This window comes from Microtus ochrogaster, unplaced genomic scaffold (assembly GCF_000317375.1).
Source record: "Microtus ochrogaster isolate Prairie Vole_2 unplaced genomic scaffold, MicOch1.0 UNK14, whole genome shotgun sequence".
NCBI classification, from domain to species: domain Eukaryota; kingdom Metazoa; phylum Chordata; class Mammalia; order Rodentia; family Cricetidae; genus Microtus; species Microtus ochrogaster.
In genome coordinates this window covers 3,003,170-3,024,180 of record NW_004949112.1, presented here as the reverse complement: position 1 = coordinate 3,024,180, position 21,011 = coordinate 3,003,170, and the positions used below count along the sequence as shown (strand labels likewise).

The window sequence follows — 21,011 nt, the reverse complement described above, 5'->3', positions numbered from 1 at the left end:
TGTGAGGGATGCTGCAGTGGTTAGCGCGGTACAGATGTGGATCCTGGGCTCTTCTTCCCAGGCCCTGCTGGCTCTGCCCCATGGGTTTGACCCTCTTACCCCAACACAGGCACACCAGACAAACCTGTGTGTCCACACCGCCTGGCATCTCTCTATGCCTTCTGCCTGCCACAGCTCTGTCCTCAGGTGAGCCCAGGGTCTGCTTGGCAGACTGGTGTGGGCTCCTCAGCTCTGCTTACTGAATCTCTGTCTTAGAGCAATGCTCATAGAGACCACCTGTGACAGACGAAAGCCAGTCCCCGAAATAGCTGTTCTGTGGGGCTGAACCTAGGGTCTCCTGCATTTGACCACTGAGACATACCTTTAGGACCGTCACTGGGGGGTCCTAGAAAAGGGCTTTACCACTGGACCTTGCCCCTGGTCCCTCACAGAGGAGATTCTAGGCCAGCAGTTCTCAATGTGTGGATCAGGATCCCTTTTATCAGACATCCTGCATATCATATATTTATATAACATTCATAACAGTAGCAAAATCACAGTTATGAAGTAGCAATGAAAATAATTTTACAGTTGGGGTCACTGCAGCTTGAGGAACTGTATTAAAGGGTCTCAGTGTTAGGAAGTTTGAGAACCACTGTTGTAGGCAGAAGATTTATCACTCAGCTACTCCCAGCCCCTCACTGGGGGATTCGAGGCAGTGACTTATCTACTGAGCCACACTCCCAGCCCCTCACTGGTGGGTGCTATGTAAATATCGTAAATGCTACCTCTCCAACCTTCAAAATAAGTTTTAAGTGAATTTTGAAGTCAGAAAAAGTGGCTCACACCTATAATCCAAGCATTCCAGAGACTGAGGCAGGAGGATTGCCATGAGTTTTAAGGACCAACTTGTCCTACCAAGTGAGACCAACTCAGAAAACCGAAGGATAAAACAGATTAGTTGCTACAGCAATATCAGTGCCTTTTGGCCAGCATGTGCTGCACTGTGGCACCTAGGTGCTCTAGCTACAAAGTCTGCAGCAGCATAAACACTGTAGAAATGAGCCACTGCTTGATGGGGTTGGAAATCTCTGCAAACTCTTGGGGGGGGGGGTGCGGCCAGCCATCTCGGCAAGACTGGCCCGCTACCTTAGCTTTAAGGGAGAAGAGGGCTGAGTTTTGCACTGGATGATGTGAAGACAGGTTGTCATTTGTTCCCTCGGACCACACACTCCAACCCCAGAGAGCCTGCACTTTTATGCAGAGGCAGGGAGCAGGTTTTGAAGCCAGACTCCTGAAATTCCTAGTCTAGTGGGCCCTTCTCTGGCTAGCAGAGTGTCCTGCAGGCCCTGCCCTCCCGTCATGCCTGTCCTTGGTTTCTTAGGATGTCCAAAAGGTCTGCAGTTGTTAGGGTGGGTGATTGCTGTGCTGTCCTGCCGCACAAGGTCAGAGCAGGAAAAAAGGGAGAGCTGGGTGTGCACCCAGTGGACAATTGCACACCCAGCAGGAGCAAGGCCCCGTGTTCAGTGAGAGCCAAGGGTGCAGTCAGTGGACAAGTGCACACCCAGCAGGAGCAAGGCCCCGTGTTCAGTGAGAGCCAAGGGTGCAGTCAGTGGACAAGTGCACACCCAGCAGGAGCAAGGCCCCGTGTTCAGTGAGAGCCAAGGGTGCAGTCAGTGGACAAGTGCACACCCAGCAGGAGCAAGGCCCTGTGTTCAGGCTGCAGCACCAAGAGAAAGGAGGTGGCAGGCAGGAAGAGAGTGTGGGTGAAAGGAGCGGAGAATTGATGGGACAGGAGGCAGACAGGGAAGGGAGTCAGAGGGCACAGGTCTTTCAGCCAGGCTGCGTTCTCCCTGTGTGACTTTGAACCACACTATCTCATCCCCGGCATTTGTTTCCTGACCTGTAGAATTTTGAAGCTTGCTGCACTCAGGAGGGTCAAGTGAGGTCAGCTCCTGTTCCGCAGGGCTCTCAAAAGCAGCAGTCTTCCTCTGCGGCCTGGTGCCATCACCCTCTGATCTCACTCCAGCACATCCCTTCTGAGCCGCAGGGTCCCAAACTATCACCTGACAGCCCATCTCTTGCACGTGTGCTCATGTGTGTGCGAGCGCAGACTTTGGTGTCCCCGTCTTGATGGCTGAGGTCTCCTGCTGCACCTGGAGGTCACTGATGAGGCTAGGCTGGCTTGTCAGCAGGTCCCAGAGAGCCGTGTGTCCTCCCACTTAGCACTGTGATTCCAGGGGCAAGCCACCACTCCAGGCCTTTCTTGCAGGGTCATGGCAAGCATTTTACCACCTGAGCCATTCTCCAGCCTCAGCTCTTAAGTTTTAATACATCTATCCCTTCCTTGTTAACCATCTAGCTGGTGCTTGAACAAATCTAAAGACAGGAACTCACACATCCTATTGTAGCTTCTCTCCATATGGACAGACTTCTAGAGAGCTCTTCCTTACATGGCCCCCAAATCTACCTTCCCTGAACCTTCAGTGAACCTTTTCATCATGGTCTTCTCTGACAAGTTTCCTTGGAGAGGAGAAAAGTTCACCTCAATTTTCTAGATGACAGACGGATGTTAGGGAATTGAATTCGCTTGCTCAGGCCTCTTGGAAATGTCTATCCAATCCGAGCAGAGCTCTGTTGAGACTGGTCCCACTCTTTAGCTAACCCAAGCAGGCAGGGGTGCTTTTTTTCCCAATATTTCCTTAAGCATGGTGTGGATGTTTACTAGGTGTGTGTATGCATGGGGGGGTTGTATATTGGGTGTGCATAGGTATATGGTGTAGGCATGTGGTGTGTGGCATATGTATGTGCATGGTCTATGTGTACAGTGTGTGTGGTGTATTTATGGTATGTGTGCATGGTGTGTGTATATGTGTATGGTATATGTGGATATGTGTATGGTATATGTGGTAGGTGTGTATATGTGTTTGGTATATGATATGTGTATATGTGTATGGTATATGGTGTGTATATATGTGTATGGTATATGGTGTGTGTATATGTGTATGGTATATGGTGTGTATATATGTGTATGGTATATGTGGTAGGTGTGTATGATGTGGATGTGGTATGTATGTGTGTGGTGTGTGCTGTACAGTGTGTGTATTGTATGATGTTTGCATGATGTGATGGTGAGGGTTGTATACATGTGCTGGTGGTGGGCGGGGTGCATGGTTGTGTGTGTGTGTGTGTGTGTGTGTGTGTGTGTGTGTGTGTGTGGTGTGCATCATGTAAGTGTGGCACATTCCAGGACCATGCAGGACGGGCACCTCCCTCCATCACCCTATCTTCTTCCTTTGAGACAGATTCTCACTGAACCAGAAGCTCAGTTTTGTCTAAATTGGCTGTCTGTCAAGATCTAGGAATCCATCTTTGCCCCTCGCCACACCTGAGCCCCAGTGCTGGTATTACAGGCACGGGCAGCCAGGCCCAGAGTTTTATGTAGGTACTGGGGATTCAAACTCAGGACCCAATTGCAGAACAAATGTTCTTACCCACTGAGGCATCTTCCTAGCCCCTCACCCATTGTTTTGACTTGAGCTTTTTCAAGCCAGAGTATTTTTTCTTGGTGTGCAGATCATGTCCTTTCCTCAGACTGGGCTCCCTTAGGAACCTGCTTTTCCCCCTGAAACCTTCTCTGTGGCTCTCATTACCTCGGGTTCTCTTCAGTTCCAGGCTCTCTAACGCGACTTCGTCATACTCCTGTTTCTGCTGTGACTCAACCTCCCTTTTTCGCCACCTCTCTCTCTTGTCACCCCTGTCCTGTCCCTGGGATCCCTGTGAGGAGCCTCTTTGTTGGTCTAATGGGATAACAGGCACTTACCCTGTTTCTGGGTTCCTGGGCCCTGTGGAAACAGCATCCTCCACAGGGCATCTGTCTTTCCAGGGCTGGACAGCCATTTTTCTTGGGTGTTTGTTATTTTTCTGAGACAGGGGTCTTACGCTGTAGCTGACTGCCTGGAACTCACTCATAGACCAGGCTAGTCTAAAATTCATGGTAATCCTCCTGCTTCTGCTTCTGCAGGCCTGGGATGTTAGGTGTAGTTAGCACACTGAACTTCTGTTTCTGCAGGCCTGCGATGTTAGGTGTAAGTCAGCACACTGAACTCCTGCTTCTGCTTCTGCAGGCCTGGATGTTAGGTGTAGTCAGCACACTGAACTTCTGCAGGCCTGGGATGTTAGGTGTAGTCAGCACACTGAACTCCTGCTTCTGCAGGCCTGGATGTTAGGTGTAAGTCAGCACACTGAACTTCTGCTTCTGCAGGCCTGCGATGTTAGGTGTAAGTCAGCACACTGAACTCCCAGTTCTGTTGTCTAATTTGTTTACAGCTTGCCTTTCACGTCAGGACATCCTTGGTAGTGGAACGAATAAAACAAACATAGCAATAGGCAGTTCTAACCTAGTGGGCCAGATGGTGCCCATGAGACCCAGGAGAGCCTTGAGTCTCCCAGGCCATCACTGCCCTCTGAGGTCTCCAGGATGATGGACATAGTCCACATGTTTTGTGTGGAATCACCATCACAGCCAGTGTGATGGGTGGGTGGAAAGTCAGATGGACAGAAAAATCTGCAGAGATGGAATGACAGACAGATGGACTGGTGAGTGGACAGGCAGAAATGACACAGGGAATGATGGACACAGGATCGGACAGACAAATTTTTCTTTATTGGCCTGAGTGGGCCTGGAAAGATGGTTCAGTGACTGAGGGTTTGTTGTGTTGTCATGAGGATGGGAGTTTGGATCCCAGGCCTACATAGTCCAGCATCCCCCACATGTGCAACTCTAGCTCTGGTGCTCTTTCTGGCCTCTGAGCAGAGGAGTGTGTGAGCACCTGCACACACCGCACACGCGCGCACACACATGCTACGCAAACACGCACGTGCTCGCATGCACTCACACACACCCCCACCACACACATGCGCACACATATACACATGCACACACCACACGCACGCAAACACGCACGTGTGTGCACACACCCATGCGCACACACACGCACACACCACACACACGTGCGCACATGCACACACCACACACACATGCACACACCACACATGCACACACCCACCACACACGCACACACCACACGTGCACACACACATACACACACCACACACGCACATGCGCACGCTTCTGTGGTCTGATATGGGTTGCAGCTGCCAGGGATCAGAACTGAGGGCCTCGTGCTTGTGTGTGTGGCAAAGTACTTTACTGACTAAGCAATCTCTCCAGCCCTGATTTCTTTTTGAAAGATTCTGCCAAGTCTGGAAAAGAGACTAGAGAGGGGTGGACAAGAGAAGAGACAGAAAACCAGAGAAAGAGTGTCCCTGGGACCTGGGTACAGGCCACGACTGCAGCTGGTGCTGGCTGAGGGGACAGCTCATGCTTGCTTTTCTTTCCTTTTTTCTGACTGCCACCCCAGAGAAGTTCTTCAGGAACTGCTCTCCAGCTTCCCCACACCATGTTTCTGGCGTGCAGAAACGTAGAGGAGAAAAGCTTCCAAGTGTGGAGAATTCTGACTGATCCTTCTCTACTCTCTTCTCTCTCTCTCCCTCTAACTGCTACGCTGAAGTCGAGCTTTGATCCCCACCACCGCTCCCAGCCGAGTTATGACCGGCCTTCCTTCCTGCCTCCCGGACCTGGCCTTATGCTCCGGCAGAAATCCATTGGTATGTCTCTCAGAGTGGGATGTGGTCCGGGAGCATAGGAGAGGACTGTCTCGGCTTGGCGATGTGTTCTAGCATCACATTTGACCCTGGTTCAATGAGGTCGGGTTTGGATGAATCCGGGGTTTGCTTCTCAACTGTGTGACCTGGGAAAGGTAGCATCTAGAAAACTGGGGTCTTTCGGGGTTCAAAGGATGGAGGGTTGGTAGCAGGCAGGTAGCAAGCAGAGGCAGATGCTTGTTGAGGGAGAAGTCAGCTGCTTCTTGCATGGCTCTATGTAAAAATGGTAGATAGCCTTTTCTTCCTAAGCCTGCTTTAAACTCAGTCCAAATCGCTATTAAATTATCATGTGCGCAAACCTTTGAACAACTAGTAAACGGCGCCCCCTCGTGGCCGAAGGGCGAAATTCCACTTAATTGAGCCTTTTCCCTTGCGCCCCTGCTGATGATTGCTGTTACGCAGTGCACAGCTTGCATCTAGGAGGAGCTGGTCCAGTCTCCAATTCCTCCCTTGGTCTTGTGTGTTTCAACAGGGGCTGCAGAAGATGACAGACCCTACCTAGCACCCCCAGCCATGAAATTCAGCCGTAGTCTGTCAGTCCCCGGTTCAGAGGACATACCCCCACCACCCACTACATCCCCACCAGAGCCTCCCTATAGCACACCTCCAGCCCCCTCCTCTTCCGGCCGCCTCACTCCGTCCCCTCGGGGAGGCCCCTTTAACCCCGGTTCTGGGGGTCCCCTTCCTGCCTCCTCCCCTTCATCTTTCGATGGGCCATCTCCTCCTGACACCCGTGCTGGGGGCCGAGAGAAGAGCCTGTATCACAGTGGAGCCCTCCCCCCTGCCCACCACCATCCACCTCACCATCACCATCATCACGTCCCACCTCCGCAGCCCCACCATCACCATGCACACCCTCCTCACCCACCGGAGATGGAGACAGGAGGTTCTCCCGACGATCCCCCACCTCGATTGGCCCTGGGACCCCAGCCCAGCCTTCGAGGCTGGCGGGGCGGAGGACCCAGCCCGACCTCGGGGGCCCCATCACCTTCCCACCACAGCAGTAGCGGAGGCAGCAGCGGCCCCACTCAGGCTCCCGCCCTGCGCTACTTCCAGCTGCCCCCCAGGGCGGCCAGTGCAGCTATGTATGTGCCTGCCCGCACGGGCCGCGGTCGCAAGGGCCCACTGGTCAAGCAGACCAAAGTGGAAGGCGAGCCCCAGAAGGGCAGCCTCGCTCCCGCGTCCTCCCCAACATCCCCAGCGTTGCCACGGCCTGAACCACCACCGGCCGGGCCATCGGAGAAAAATTCCATCCCCATCCCTACAATCATCATCAAAGCCCCATCCACCAGTAGCAGCGGGCGCAGCAGCCAGGGGAGCAGCACAGAGGCTGAGCCCCCCACCCAGCCCGACGGCGCGGGCGGCGGCGGATCCTCGCCCAGCCCTGCGCCTGCCACGTCCCCGGTGCCGCCGTCTCCGTCGCCCGTGCCCACCCCTGGGTCGCCCAGCGGCCCAGCAACCCTGGACTTCACCAGCCAGTTTGGAGCAGCCCTGGTGGGCGCGGCACGGAGGGAGGGAGGCTGGCAGAACGAAGCCCGGCGGCGGTCCACACTGTTCCTGTCCACCGATGCGGGAGATGAGGATGGAGGAGACAGCGGGCTGGGCCCGGGGGCTCCCCCAGGTCCCCGGCTGCGCCACTCCAAATCCATTGATGAAGGCATGTTCTCCGCCGAGCCGTACCTCCGGCTAGAGTCAGGGGGCAGCAGCGGGGGCTATGGGGCCTACGCAGCCGGCAGTCGAGCCTACGGGGGCAGTGGGAGCAGCAGCGCCTTCACCAGCTTCCTTCCCCCGCGGCCTCTGGTGCATCCGCTGACTGGCAAGGCCTTAGATCCCGCCTCTCCGCTGGGGCTGGCCTTGGCCGCCCGGGAGCGGGCCTTGAAGGAGTCCTCGGACGGTGGGGGCACCCCTCAGCCGCCTCCGAGACCCCCGTCGCCACGCTACGATGCCCCGCCGCCCACCCTCCACCACCACTCGCCCCACTCACCACATTCGCCACATGCACGTCACGAGCCAGTGTTGCGCCTGTGGGGGGACCCCGCGCGCCGGGAGCTAGGGTACCGGGCAGGTCTAGGGAGTCAGGAGAAGGCCCTTCCCGCCAGTCCACCTGCAGCTCGCCGCTCCCTACTGCACCGTCTGCCCCCGTCAGCTCCAGGGGTCGGGCCGCTCCTGCTGCAGCTGGGGCCGGAACCCCCAACTCCCCTTCCTGGGGTGAGCAAGGCCTGGCGCACTGCGGCCACGGAGGAGCCTGAGCGGCTGCCTCTGCATGTGCGCTTCCTTGAGAATTGCCAGGCCCGGCCTCCCCCAGCGGGCACGAGAAGGTCCTCCACTGAAGACGGGCCCGGGGTCCCACCGCCCAGCCCTCGCAGGGTCTTGCCAGCCTCTCCCACCTCTCCGCGGGGCAGTGAGGAGAACGGCCTTCCGCTGCTGGTCCTGCCGCCGCCAGCCCCTTCGGTGGATGTGGACGACGGTGAATTCCTCTTCGCGGAGCCGCTGCCTCCACCCCTGGAGTTTTCCAACAGTTTCGAAAAGCCAGAGTCGCCCCTCACGCCCGGGCCTCCCCACCCGCTGCCCGACCCGCCCTCCCCAGCTACCCCTCTACCTGCAGCCCCACCCCCGGCTGTGGCCGCAGCCCCTCCCACCCTGGACTCCACCGCGTCTAGCCTGACCTCTTACGACAGCGAAGTGGCCACGCTGACCCAGGGGGCTCCCGCGGCTCCCGGGGATACTCCTGCTCCAGGCCCGCCAGCTCCAGCAGCCCCAGCTCCTCCAGCCCCGCAGCCAGGCCCTGATCCTCCACCTGGCACGGATTCTGGAATTGAGGAGGTGGACAGTCGGAGCAGCAGCGATCACCCGCTAGAGACCATCAGCAGCGCGTCCACACTCAGCAGTTTGTCTGCCGAAGGAGGAGGCAACACGGGGGGCGTGGCTGGGAGCGGGGCCGGGGTGGCCAGTGGGACTGAGCTCCTGGACACCTACGTAGCCTACCTGGATGGCCAGGCCTTCGGGGGCAGTGGGACTCCTGGCCCACCATACCCCCCACAGCTCATGACTCCCTCCAAGCTCCGGGGCCGGGCGCTTGGGGCTGGTGGAAATTTGAGACCTGGTCCCAGTGGGGGACTCCGAGATCCTGTCACCCCCACCAGCCCCACGGTCTCTGTGACCGGAGCTGGAACAGATGGGCTTCTGGCCTTGAGTGCTTGCTCAGGACCCTCGACAGCAGGTGTGGCAGGAGGTTCCGTGGCGGTTGAGCCAGAAGTCCCGCCTGTACCTTTGCCCACTGCCTCGTCCTTGCCTCGAAAGCTGCTACCATGGGAGGAGGGTCCGGGACCCCCACCACCGCCCCTGCCGGGGCCCCTGTCCCAGCCTCAGGCCTCTGCCTTGGCCACGGTCAAAGCCAGCATCATCAGCGAACTCAGCTCGAAGCTCCAGCAGTTTGGTGGGTCCTCTGCCGCGGGAGGAGCTCTGCCTTGGGCTCGGGGAGGCAGCGGGGGCAGCACAGACAGCCACCACGGAGCCAGTTACATCCCAGAGAGGACCTCCTCCCTGCAGCGGCAGAGGTGAGCAGAGACCTGTAACTGGCGGGTGGCTATGGCAGGTGCTGGAGCCCAAGGTCCCCAAAGAGCCTCGGAGTTACAGAAAACAAACTGGGCTGTCTTGCAGGAATCGGACCTCTAAGAAGCACACTTTCAGCTCCATGGTCACCATAACCCATGGCCCAAGATGAATGGCTACATGTTTTTATTTTGTTTCTGATGGTCCTGGGGATCAAACCTAGGGCTTCAGGCATGCTAAACAAGTGCTCCACTATTGAGCCATGGCCCCAGCCCCTCACTGGGAGTCTAGTCACGGGTGGGTTCTACCACCAAATCACACCCTGACCTCTTACTGGGGGACTGTAGGCACGGGTTCAACCACTGAGCAAAGCCCCCAGCCTTCTTATGTTTTGAGTCAGGACCTAGTTAAGTTGCTTTGGCTGGCCTTAAACTCTGTTTAGAGTTCAAAAACCAAGTTTAGATTTCTAATCCTCGTGCCTCAACCTCCCCAGTAACTGGAATGACAGACCTATACATCCCCAAGCCTAGATAGAAAATATCAACAGCAAAACTGCATTAACTAAAGGTGTCTGTGTGGCTCTTCACAGTGCCTACTTGTAAAGGATTGAGGCAGAACTTGAGCCACTGCCGTCAACATGATGGAGGAGGGCAGGGCATCTTTGGGGAACCCAGCTCCCTCTAGATAGGATGATATGGGCCCATGCTGTCACTCCCCAGATACTTCTTCATTGTGGTCTCTTTGAAGCCATGACCCATTCTCACAATGGCTAGAAAGCAATTCCATCTTTAACTCAGATGCACGGAGGAGAGCTTGAAATGCTTCCTATCCGTCTACAGTGCACTGTGATTCTGTCCCCTGTATCTAACAATCCAGGGTGGATTTAGCAAGCTGCGGAGATAAGAAACAATTCACTCATTGTTCTTCATGGGTGGGTGGGAGGGAGCTGCAGGTAGGCATCAGTGCATGGATTGGATGTTCAGCACAGCAATGTGCCCTCTAGAGAAGGGGAGGGGCACAGTGGACAGTTCAAGCCAGACCCAGAGCACGTCTTGCTACTAGTTTATTAAGGCTCAGATGCCACACTGGGGACTCTAGGCAGGGGCTCTACCACTGAGCCACACCCCAGCTAGACAGTAGGCACAATAATAACAGCTACCCTCACAAAACAATCCACAAATTGGTTGGTTACAGATCTCTCAGAGGTCACCAGGCTGTGTGGGGGACAATTAGCCACCCAGTGGAAATAGCTAGTTCAAAGGCCCTGCTGTGTGGCCATGCCGAAGGGAGCTCAAGGGATGAGGGGACCTTTTTCTCCCCTTGTTTCTTCTCTCTCTCTTCACCTCTCTCTCTCTGTTCTCTGTCCCCACCCCCTTCCATCTCTTTCCCCCTTGAATGGCCCACCCTCTTTTTTGTTTGTTTTTGTTTTGTTTTGTTTCTGTCTCCCTGTCTTTCACTCTGCTATGACTGACCATAACCAAAAAAAGGCAGTTTAGAGTAGTGGTTAAGAGCTCAGACTTTGGTGACTTCTAACTGGGCTCTGCCACTCCCTGGCTGTGTGTCCTTAGGCAAGTTTCTTAAGCTCTCTGTGCTCTTGATGACAATAGTAACCTTCCACCAGGGCTGTTGGGGATTAAATTGAGATGAGATTCAGAAAGCCTTTAGAACAATGCCTGACACACATGAGCTGCAGCAAGTGGTGGCGGGTGTTATTGCTATCACTTAATGGTTCTTTTTCTTCCATCTCTCTTGGCTATCACCCTCTCCCTGTCCTATTTCTTGCCCTTCACTTCTCTCCTGACATTCATCTGACCCTCCCTTACCACCACCCCATCTTCTCCATCTCTGCCCCTACCCTTGTGTCTCTCCCTCTGAATCATGACTTCTGCCTCTTATGCACCCTTGCCCTCAACACTTCCCCCCAAACCCTTCTCCCCTACCCCTGGTCCCCTACCCCCACCCCTTGTCACATTCCAGGCTCTCCGAAGACTCCCAGACCTCTCTTCTATCCAAACCCAGCAGCAGCATCTTTCAGAATTGGCCTAAACCCCCTCTGCCTCCACTCCCCACCGGATCTGGGGTCTCCTCCTCAACAGCTGCAGCCCCAGGAGCTACATCCCCTTCAGCCTCACCCGCCTCAGCTTCCACCCGACACCTGCAGGGCGTGGAATTTGAGATGCGGCCTCCGTTGCTCCGCCGGGCACCCAGCCCATCGCTGCTGCCTGCCTCGGATCACAAGGTCAGCCCAGCGCCCAGGCCCTCTTCTTTGCCCATCCTGCCTTCAGGACCCCTCTACCCGGGCATCTTTGACATCCGTAGCTCCCCGACCGGAGGGGCAGGAGGCTCGGCTGACCCTTTCGCTCCAGTCTTTGTACCACCACACCCCGGGATGTCTGGCGGTCTCGGAGGAGCCTTGTCGGGAGCCTCTCGCTCTCTATCACCCACCCGCCTGCTCTCGCTGCCCCCGGACAAGCCATTTGGCGCCAAGCCTCTCGGATTCTGGACCAAGTTTGACGTCGCCGATTGGCTGGAGTGGCTGGGCTTATCAGAGCACAGAGCCCAGTTCCTGGACCACGAGATTGATGGCTCCCACCTGCCCGCCTTGACCAAGGAGGACTATGTGGACCTGGGCGTGACCAGGGTGGGCCACCGAATGAACATTGACCGGGCTCTCAAATTTTTCCTGGAGAGGTGATGGCTGGCCTGGACGGACCAACCCGTCCATAGGACCCTTCAGCCCGCTGACCTCTTGACCTCTGACCCCTCTGACCATCATTCTCTCCCCACCCTCTCAGGGGGCCAGGGATTCTGCTAAAACTGTGCCCTGCCCCGTCTCCCCAGGCCTGACTGAGGTCCCCGGATGGACCGGATGCAGGCCAGACACTGGCACCTCACAAGAGGTGGGCAGCTGACACTGGGCTGCAAGTGGTGTAGGGGGGGGGTGACTAGAAAATGACACAGGGGTACTGAGGAGGAGGAAAAGGACGACTGGGGGGGACAGACAGAGCCATAGAGGGTCAGCCCAGAGCCTGACCGGATGGGGGCTGCCCCCCAGGCCGCAGGGGAAGATTGCCCTCCTTTTCCATCACCTGCGCCCCTCCAATAACCCTTTCCACCTGTCCAGGCCCCTCAGCCTCCCCCTCTCCCTGCCTCTTGCTTGCCGGCTCCGCACCCTGGCTGCAGTTTTGCACAAGCTTGTCCCCTTGGCTGTCTTGCACACCTCTGCCTGCGAGGCCCTCCCAGCTCCCTGACGCGCTGCATTCTCTTTTTTTCTCTCAAGCGCCATGGCCGTTGCTAGCTTGTTCTCCATAACCTTCCTTCTTGGGGGGTGGGGTTGCACCCTTTCCTTCTCTGATGACCCTGGGCCCATGCTGCAGACACACATGGGACTTTCTTTCCTCTCCGTTTCACAGACCCAGGCACACTCCTGTAGCCCCTGGCCACCCCTTCTTTCTGCTCGGTCCTTGCACACTCCACACACTTACCTCCATTCTCATACCTGGAAACTCATTCCTGTCCTGGCGCCCCTGAGCCCTTACTCTCCCTCTCTCATGATGGCACTCCTGTCCCCTAACTTCTCCATTTTCTCTGACACTTGGCACATCTCTTGCACACTCACATCCCAGATCTCTCTCTTCTCTCTCCTCTCTCTCTCTCTCTCTCTCTCTTTCTCTCTCTCTCTCTCTCTCTCGTTTCCCTGTGCAGCTCTGGCTGTCTCTGGAATTCACTCAGTAGACCAGGTGGCCTCCAACTCAGAGAGCCACCTGCCTCTGTTTCCCAAGTCCTCTACTGCCCAACTTCTGTTGACATCCACTCTCCTTCCTGCACCCTCTTGCGCATTTGCCCTCCCCAGCCTTTTGCTTCTCCCCAGGAGCTTTTCTTTCTTTCTTTCTTTCTTTCTTTCTTTCTTTCTTCCTTTTTATTTTTTATGGTGCTCAGGTGTGGGATGTCTGTGTTTGCTGCGCTGTTCTGGTCTTTCTAGGTGACTTTCCCCGGTTGCCCTGCAGAGCCTGGCCTCTTTTCAGTTTGCATACTTGCCTCTCTCTAGGCACTCTTAGCCAGAACTTTCCTCCTCTTTTCCTGCGCCCACCCTAGGTCTTTGCTCACCTCCTCCTGCTGTTCCTAGGGAGAGGAGACCCTGCGCATGCACGCTGGCTCCCTGCTCACTAGGCTGTCACTCAGACCATCCATCCGTCTGTCAGTCCATTCTGCACGAAGATCCTCCTCCCCCCACCCTTTCTTCTCTCCTAGATTACCCCTCCCCCTCCTTTCAGCATGGCTCCTCCCTCCCTGCACGTCCCCCCCCCCCCTGCTTCTGGGGCTTGGGAATTTAAAGCCACCTCTCCTCCCCTAGGTAGCCCCCTCTACTACTGCTGTGGGTAAAAGGGGGAAGGGCATCGCCCTCAGGTTTCTCTTCCCCCATGTTCAGCTGCCAAAGAAGGGAGCTCCCCTCCCCCCCAGCCCATTCCCTAAAGCTGCCTCCCCCAGAACCCCCGGGGGCGCTCCGTCCAGGAGGGGAGGGCCAGCCCCCTCCCCTCACCACGTCAGGGAAATGCAGGGAACCTTGTGGGAGGGTCGCGGGAGGGGGGAGGGGTGACAAGGACTGGAGAGGAGGTGGCACTGGGCCCCTACCCGCCCCCTCCCCCTGGTCGGATGCCCCCCGTCCGCAGGGGGCCTGCGCGGCGCCTGTCTATCAAGGGCTTGTTAATTCCGGATGGGTGCCGCGGGGTTGGGGAGGGAGTAAGGGGTGGGGTTAGGGGGAAAAGGAGTGGGGAGAGGGAAGGGGGAGGGACCGGATGGGGGAGCGGGGTGGAGAGGAGAGACGAAGCAAAAAGAGAAATAATAGCAAAAGAAAAATATACAAAGCAAAATAAAAATTAAAAACTAGAACACACACAAATCCAAACGGGGGTGGGGGGGAAACTCCTGAAATAAAAGCCCTAGAACTGTCTTCCAAGGGGGCGGGAGGGGACGAGAAAGGATTTGGGCTCCTTCTGCTGCAGGGATGGGGTGTGACCTGGTGGATGACAGTAGAGGTCTGCCCGCCCCCCACGCCCAACAAGACTTTGCTGAGAGAAATGGCTTTTGTATCAGGTCATTCTTTATAATTAAACTCACAGTATCCACCCCCTCGAGCCGGCCCCGCCTCCTTCCTAGGGAGGCCACACCCCTTACAAGCGGCAGGTCTGGGGGCGGGGCGCATCTGGGACCCGCCCCCGCCATTCGTCAATCTTCTTCGACCGGCTCCGCTCCCAGAGCTTGGAGCATTCGCCGTCGGACTAGGGATCGGCGCAGGTGAAGGCGGTAGTCGCCCAGCAGCAGATCGTCGTGGCGCACTAGTGGGTAAGCGATTCCGCGGAGACGGAGTCCCGAGCGCAGCAGGCGCGAGCGCGTTTGGAAGTCTGTGACGGTGATGAGCCATCTGCGGGCGAGGCGAATACCGAAGGATGTCTCTTCCACCTCACCAAGGATGCTCCACACCCCGGCCTCGCCCCCGTCCTTATCCAGGCCCGCCCCCTCAGTGCCATCATCGTTCTGATTGTAACCAAAGTGTCACTCAGCCTAGGACCGGCCCCTCAGGGTGGCTCGGAACCTCAAACCTCACTGACCCCCCTCACCTTGACTTCACCTTCTCACTCAAGGCTCCAGTCTTTTTGTTGCTTTCAGCTCCACCCATCACTCACCTCCTTACTCTAACCCCACCCACCAGCTTCCTAATCTAGGCCCCGCCCCCTCACTGCTCACTGTCCCTCCCCTCACTTCCCCCTCACTCGCTCGGACTCCACCTCCAAGCCCCATTTGCTAAGCCCCACCCCCTGTCTCCCTGACTTCACCCCTCCCATCAGCCACTTAACCTAGACCACGCCCATGCATGGGCTCACCTGTCTCTGCGGCCGGCCGTCCCGCAAATGACATTCATGTTCTCATACCGGATGCTGCTCACACGCCCACTCTCCATGGCCCCGGGCATCTCCGCCTCCAGAGCCTCCAGCACCTCCAGGTGCGTGAAATCCTCCTGTGTTGGGGGTATACAGCTTCAGTCTGGTTGGAGGCTGGCACAAACTTCACCTGCAGAACCGCTAGGTTCTGTCGCTCTTGTCAAAGGGGAGACCACGGGTGTCTCTCAGATGCGAAGGCATCCGCCACTCAAGATTATTCTTAAAAACCAGAATGATTACGATTTCACCACCCTACAAGGAAACTCTCCCAGAAACCAGCCATAGATGGTGCCTTAAAGTTCTGAAAGGTGCTTGGCAGAGTTTGGACCTAGGGTCTCATGTTTAAGGTGGTGCAGTATCGGAAGGATCAGAGGAAGTTGTTTCAGGAGATGTGCTGATCGCTGGCCACAGTGCCAAAGGGAAGGAAACCGTTGTCCCAGCACATAAAGCCAATGCTGAATGGGCTGACACCACAGTTTAGTGGGTAAAGGTGCTTGACTTGAGTTCAATCCCCATAACCACATAAAGGTGGAAGGCGGGAACTGAGGTGTCCTCTGACTGCCACCTATCAGACATTAGGTGTGTCTGCCGGGGAGGCTGGATGGCCTCTTCCTCCCGTCAGTGTACCTGCTTGCTTCTGAGCTCGAGAGAAAGCTGCTGTGCCCTACGTGGGGTCCCTTCCCCAAAGGCACAAAGGAAAGGAGAAATGGAGTGGGGACTTGTCCCCAAGAAATGAAGACAGCAACCCCCATGACAGAGTAAAGTCACACAAGCACCCAAAGAGGTGCCCAGTACAGAGCAGGTGCCTCTTAACATCAGAACAGCAGATATGCTCTTGTCCGTGTGTGTGTGTGTGTGTGTGTGTGTGTGTGCGTGTGTGTGCACATTTGCTCTTAACGTCAGAACAGCAGATATGATCTTGTTCGTGTGTGTGTGTGTGTGTGTGTGTGCGTGTGTGTGCACATTTGCTCTTAACGTCAGAACAGCAGATATGATCTTGTTCGTGAGTGTGTGTGTGTGTGCTCTTGTTTGAACCAGGAGCTCAGGTAGCCTAGGCTAGCCTTGAACTCACTGTGTACCGGAGGCTGACCTCAAACTCCTGCTCCCCCCGACTTTGCCTCTAGAGTACTGGGCTAATAGACACACACTACCATGCCTGGCCCTGAACCTTAAACACTGGCCATCTCAGTTCTGAGCAGGTGAGCCTCTCGCTACCCAAACCAAGCCATGCAAAGGGCTGATGCCTCTCACCGAAGTCTCCATGCATAGGCAGAGGGGCTGGGCAGAGGGCGGTGCTGCAAACTTTCGGATACACGGGAGCTCCCGATCCAGTGCCTCATACTCTGAGATGACCTGCCGCAGGTACTGCTTTCTGGGATGGGGGGGGGGGCAAGACAAGGAATGGAGCTGTGAGGTCAGGGGCTGCTGCTGCCATCGCTGCAGGAGCTGAAGTTAGCGCTCATGGAGCCAGGGGCTACTCACGAGGATTTGACGGGTCTGCTCAGGCTCCGAGCCATGGATTCCTCTGTAGCCTCCAGATCCACAAGGACGGATCCTAGGAACAAGAGAACCCAGTGTCATTTCCCAAGTGCCCTGGGCAGCCACGACTCTTCAGAAGAGAGTCACCCAACAGTGTACACACTACCCCAGAAAGCTCCATCTCAGAGGCCAGTCTCTGAGATGCCACCTGGAAGCTACAAAATCCACCCTTCCACTCTGGTTCTGAGACTCTGAACTCCTCGTCAGGCTCAGGGTAAAGGGGCCTGCAAGGGAAAATTAATCCCAAAATTCAGCCTGCTGGTTGGACCTTGGCTGACAAGTTCCATGTGACCCCTTCTTGTGAACCTGCTCATTAGCTGGTGGACCGCCCTTTCCCCTACTAGTGATCGACACACACGACCTATTCCTCCTCTTTTTTTTTTTTTTTTTTTTTGGTTTTTCGAGACAGGGTTTCTCTGTGGCTTTGGAGCCTGTCCTGGAACTAGCTCTTGTAGACCAGGCTGGTCTCGAACTCACAGATATCCGCCTGCCTCTGCCTCCCGAGTGCTGGGATTAAAGGCATGCGCCACCACCGCCCGGCCCCTATTCCTCCTCTTTACCTCAGTCCTAGGGTTGTACAGGCACAAGGGTGTCCAGCCTCCCTCACCAGCTCCTTTGTGGCCTGGCAACTGAATTCTCACCAACAGTGTGAGCAACCGTGAGCCATTGACATAAAAGAGTGTCCACCGAGTGTGGTGGCGTGCACACCTGTCATCGCGGCACTAGGAAGGCTGTGCAGGGGGTTTGCCATAAGTTCAAAGGCAGTCTGGTCACATAGTGACTGTAGGGTCAGCCTGGGCTTCACAGGAAAAGTGTGGGAAGGAGGGAGGGGTAGAGAAAAAAGAGCAGTAGAAGGAAGAAGAGGGAAGGAAGGAGGGAAGAGGGAAGGAAGGAAAGGAGGGAAGAGGGAGGGAGGGAGGAAGGGGAGAAGGAAGGAGGGAGGAAGCTGTCTTTGCTTTTGGTTCCTTTCTTCAGAGGAACTGGAATGTGAATGGAGTAGCAGCCTAGTTTCAGTCATATTAGGGTATGCTGAGCAACAATGTAGAAGGATCCTGAGCCTATGAGTTGTCCTGTAGAGTTCAAGTATCCCTCAACCCACTCTAAGATCAACTAAAGTCTGCCTCCTTTATGTTATTGTGCTGCAAAACAGAAAAGAGAAGAGTTGCCCCTGACAGTCAGGGCTCCTTGACACCAACTTCAGACAGAGCCAGTAGGGCAAGACCCACTGAAATGAGAGCACTGTGAGGTTATGTCATGACAGGGAACAGACACAGCTGTCCACAACACACAGACTTCTGAGCCGTGGTGGCACAGGCCTTTGGAAGAACTTGAGTTTGTGGCCACTATGGTCTACAGAGAGAGTTCCAGGACAGCAAGGGCTATGTGGAGAAACCCTGTCTCTAAAACCCAAACCAAACCAAACAACATAGAAACTCCAGAAAGGATCAAACAGCCCCTCCTGGCATCTCACTCAGCATCCTGTGCTTGAAGCCCCAGCTACTCCATGTTCATCAGAAATAACACACTCCTTCTGTGCATGTGGACTCTTCTCGATGTAGTGTGGGGACCAAACCCAAGACTAGAATCTGCATCCTGTGTTGTTGTATTGCTGTTTTTGTTTTCTAAGACAGGGTCTACACAGCCCTGGCTGCCCGGGAACTTACTCTGTAGACCAGGCTGACCTTGAGATCCACCTTCCTGATCCTCCCAAGTGCTGGCATTAAAGGAGGAGGTCATCATGCTTGGCTACTTTTATTCATTTTTATCCTGTCTTTCCATCAACACCCCAGCTTAGTTAGAATCTGCATTTTCAACAAGATCTCTGCCTTTTGCCTCTTTCCCATCTTCAGGTTCTGTCGTGCTTCAAATACAGAAGTTTTCCAGAGTGTATCATTGTAGTGTATCCAGTGACTCACTGGTGGAGCTGGGAATTTCCCCCCACCCGGGGGCTTTCCCTGAGACATGACCCCGGCCCCTCACTGGGGGGTCTAGGCCAGCACTTTCCTGGGAATGTACACGTCTCCTTATGTCATGCCACCTTATCACATGGCCGCTCTCCCTGCTGCAGATGGTCTCTCATGTGCACACACTTTGTGATCTGCTCTCCATATAGGCACAGTTACTAAACTAACTCCACAATGCTATACAGTTGGCTGTCAGCACCTTCTGAGCAGTTGCGGGTCCGTGTATGTGGAGGTTGGAGATGAGCCTCAGGTACCAGTCGTTAGGCACTGTCCACTTTGTGTTTTGAGACGGAATCGCTCACAGGACTGGAGCTCATCAAGTCGGCTAGGCTGGCCGGTTCCTGAGCCCCAGGGACCTGCCGTCTCTGCCTATGCGGTGCTGGGGTTGCAGGTGTGCACCACCACACCTGCTTTGTTTGTGATTTATTTCTGTTTTTATTTGTGTCTGTGTGTGTGCCACATGTACGTGAGTGCCTGCAGGGCTACAAGAGGACATCAGATCTTCCGAGCTGGAAGATCAAGTGGTTGGTAGCCGCCTGATGTGGGTACTGGGATCCAGTCTCATGCCATCTGCAGGAACTGCTGAAGCCATCTCTCCTGCCCATTTTGTTTTGTTTAACATGGGTTCTGGGGATTGAATTTAGGCCCTTATACAAGCCTGGCAAGCACTTTGCTGACTGATCCATCTCCAACCCTTTTAATGGTGTTTAAAGGCTGAGTCTCATCTACAGCCCAGGCTGGCTTGTAGCCCCAGATGGCCTTGAACTCATGGCAATCCTCCAGCCTTAACCTCCTGAGTGCCTCACCATACCCAGCCCACAGCCTCGATGTGTTCTATTGATTTTTTTTGTTTTGGTTTGTTTTGGTTTTTTGAGTCAGTGTTTCTTTGAGGAACAGTCCTGACTGTCCTAGAATTCACTCTGCAGACCAGGGTGGCCTCAAACTCATCTTTTCCGCCTCAGACTCAATGTGCTTGCCCGAGCATCCAGCAAGTGCTGAGTGCAGACATGGTCCAGTGTGAGCGCCGACTGGGAAAGCCCCCGGTTGAGTTGCAACCCTTGTGGGGACCGCTTGAGTCTTAACTTGGCCAAACCAACTGGAAATGAACAAAAACAAGCAAACAGATCTGGACATAAGTCAGGGATTTATGTCGAGATTTAGATATAAGAATCTAAATATGTACTACATAAGAGAATCTCCTAGAAAAATTGTGGATTATGTCAGCTGTCACTATGACATGGTAGATATGTCCTTAAAAAAGTTCCTAGCAGTTTAGATGGGGCTATGAGGATGGCTCAGTCTGTAATGTGCTTGCCTTGTGTGATGCTTGCTTCTAATAGTCAATGCGATACAATCTGCAATCGTCTTGGGAAAAGTCTTGCTGAGGCACTGTTCGACGAGGGTGTTCTGTAGGTTTGTGTCTGTAGGAACCGATCCTGTGAAGCATGCCCACTGTGGGCTGCATTGCTCTCTGGGCATGGGACCCTCGACCATACGAGCAAGAGTGGAGACAGCAAGAAGAGCACCAGCTTGCATGTATGCATGGGCTCATTGCTCTCTGCTTTTCCAGTGCATGTGATCTGACCAGTGGCTTCACACTCCTGATGCCTTTACGTCCCCGATGTCACAGCCCTGGAACTGTGAGCTGAATAATCCCATTCTCCCTTAATTTTAGGGGGGTCAGGGTATTTTGTCACTGCAACAGAAAACAAACTAAGATGCCATGCAGACATAAATACTTAAGCGTGATTCCCAAAACTCATGTAAAAATCAGGTATGTCAGTATGTACCTGCAATCCCAGGGCTGGGGAAGTGAGACAGAAGGGCTCAGTTGCCAGCCAATCTAACTGAATCAGTGAGCTCCAGGCCAGTGAGACAATCCTGTCTCAAAAAAAAGTGACCTGTGATTGAAGATGTCAACCTCTGATCTACTACACACACACATACACACACATAGACACACACAGATACACACATAGACACACAGACACACACAGATACACACGCACACCAATATGGAGGCACAGGTGATAGGGAAATTAGTAAAAATGATATTGTGACTGCAATTTATGGTCCACACAAGTGTAGCGGGGTGTCCGTCCACACAAATGTAGCAAGGAGTGTGTCCACACAAATGCAGCGGGGTGTCTGTCCACACAAATGTAGGGGGTGTCTGTCCACACAAATGTGGTGAGGTGTCTGTCCACACAAATGTCGCGGGGTGTCTGTCCACACAAATGTGGCGAGGTGTCTGTCCACACAAATGTGGCGAGGTGTCTGTCCACACAAATGTAGCAAGGAGTGTGTCCAC

The 21,011-nt window shown here is 54.9% G+C and overlaps 2 protein-coding genes across 7 annotated transcripts in view; one reads left to right on the top strand and one right to left on the bottom strand.

Moving 5' to 3' along the window:
• The window catches only part of Shank1 (SH3 and multiple ankyrin repeat domains 1), a 50,692-nt gene extending 36,668 nt beyond the window's left edge, over positions 1-14,024 (top strand). For 4 of the 6 annotated variants that reach the window (XM_013353657.2, XM_013353658.2, XM_013353656.2 and 1 more), the window contains 3 exons: positions 5,553-5,649; positions 6,179-9,263; positions 11,236-14,024. In XM_013353657.2, the coding sequence (XP_013209111.1) occupies positions 5,553-5,649; positions 6,179-9,263; positions 11,236-11,953 (3,900 nt within the window). In that variant the 3' untranslated portion in view covers positions 11,954-14,024. Of the gene's footprint in view, positions 1-5,552; positions 5,650-6,178; positions 9,264-9,366; positions 9,454-10,745; positions 10,827-11,235 lie in introns of those variants that run through there. The other 2 variants (XM_013353660.2, XM_026789083.1) reach the window with 2 other exon arrangements.
• Positions 14,025-14,410: 386 nt separating this feature from the next.
• The window catches only part of CUNH19orf81 (chromosome unknown C19orf81 homolog), a 12,128-nt gene continuing 5,527 nt past the window's right edge, over positions 14,411-21,011 (bottom strand). Inside the window, exons 2-5 of the mRNA XM_005366880.2 lie at positions 16,680-16,752; positions 16,449-16,569; positions 15,141-15,274; positions 14,411-14,680 (exon numbers count right to left, since the gene is read on the bottom strand). Coding sequence (XP_005366937.1) covers positions 14,485-14,680; positions 15,141-15,274; positions 16,449-16,569; positions 16,680-16,752 — 524 coding nt within the window. The 3' untranslated portion in view covers positions 14,411-14,484. The remainder of the gene's footprint in view (positions 14,681-15,140; positions 15,275-16,448; positions 16,570-16,679; positions 16,753-21,011) is intronic.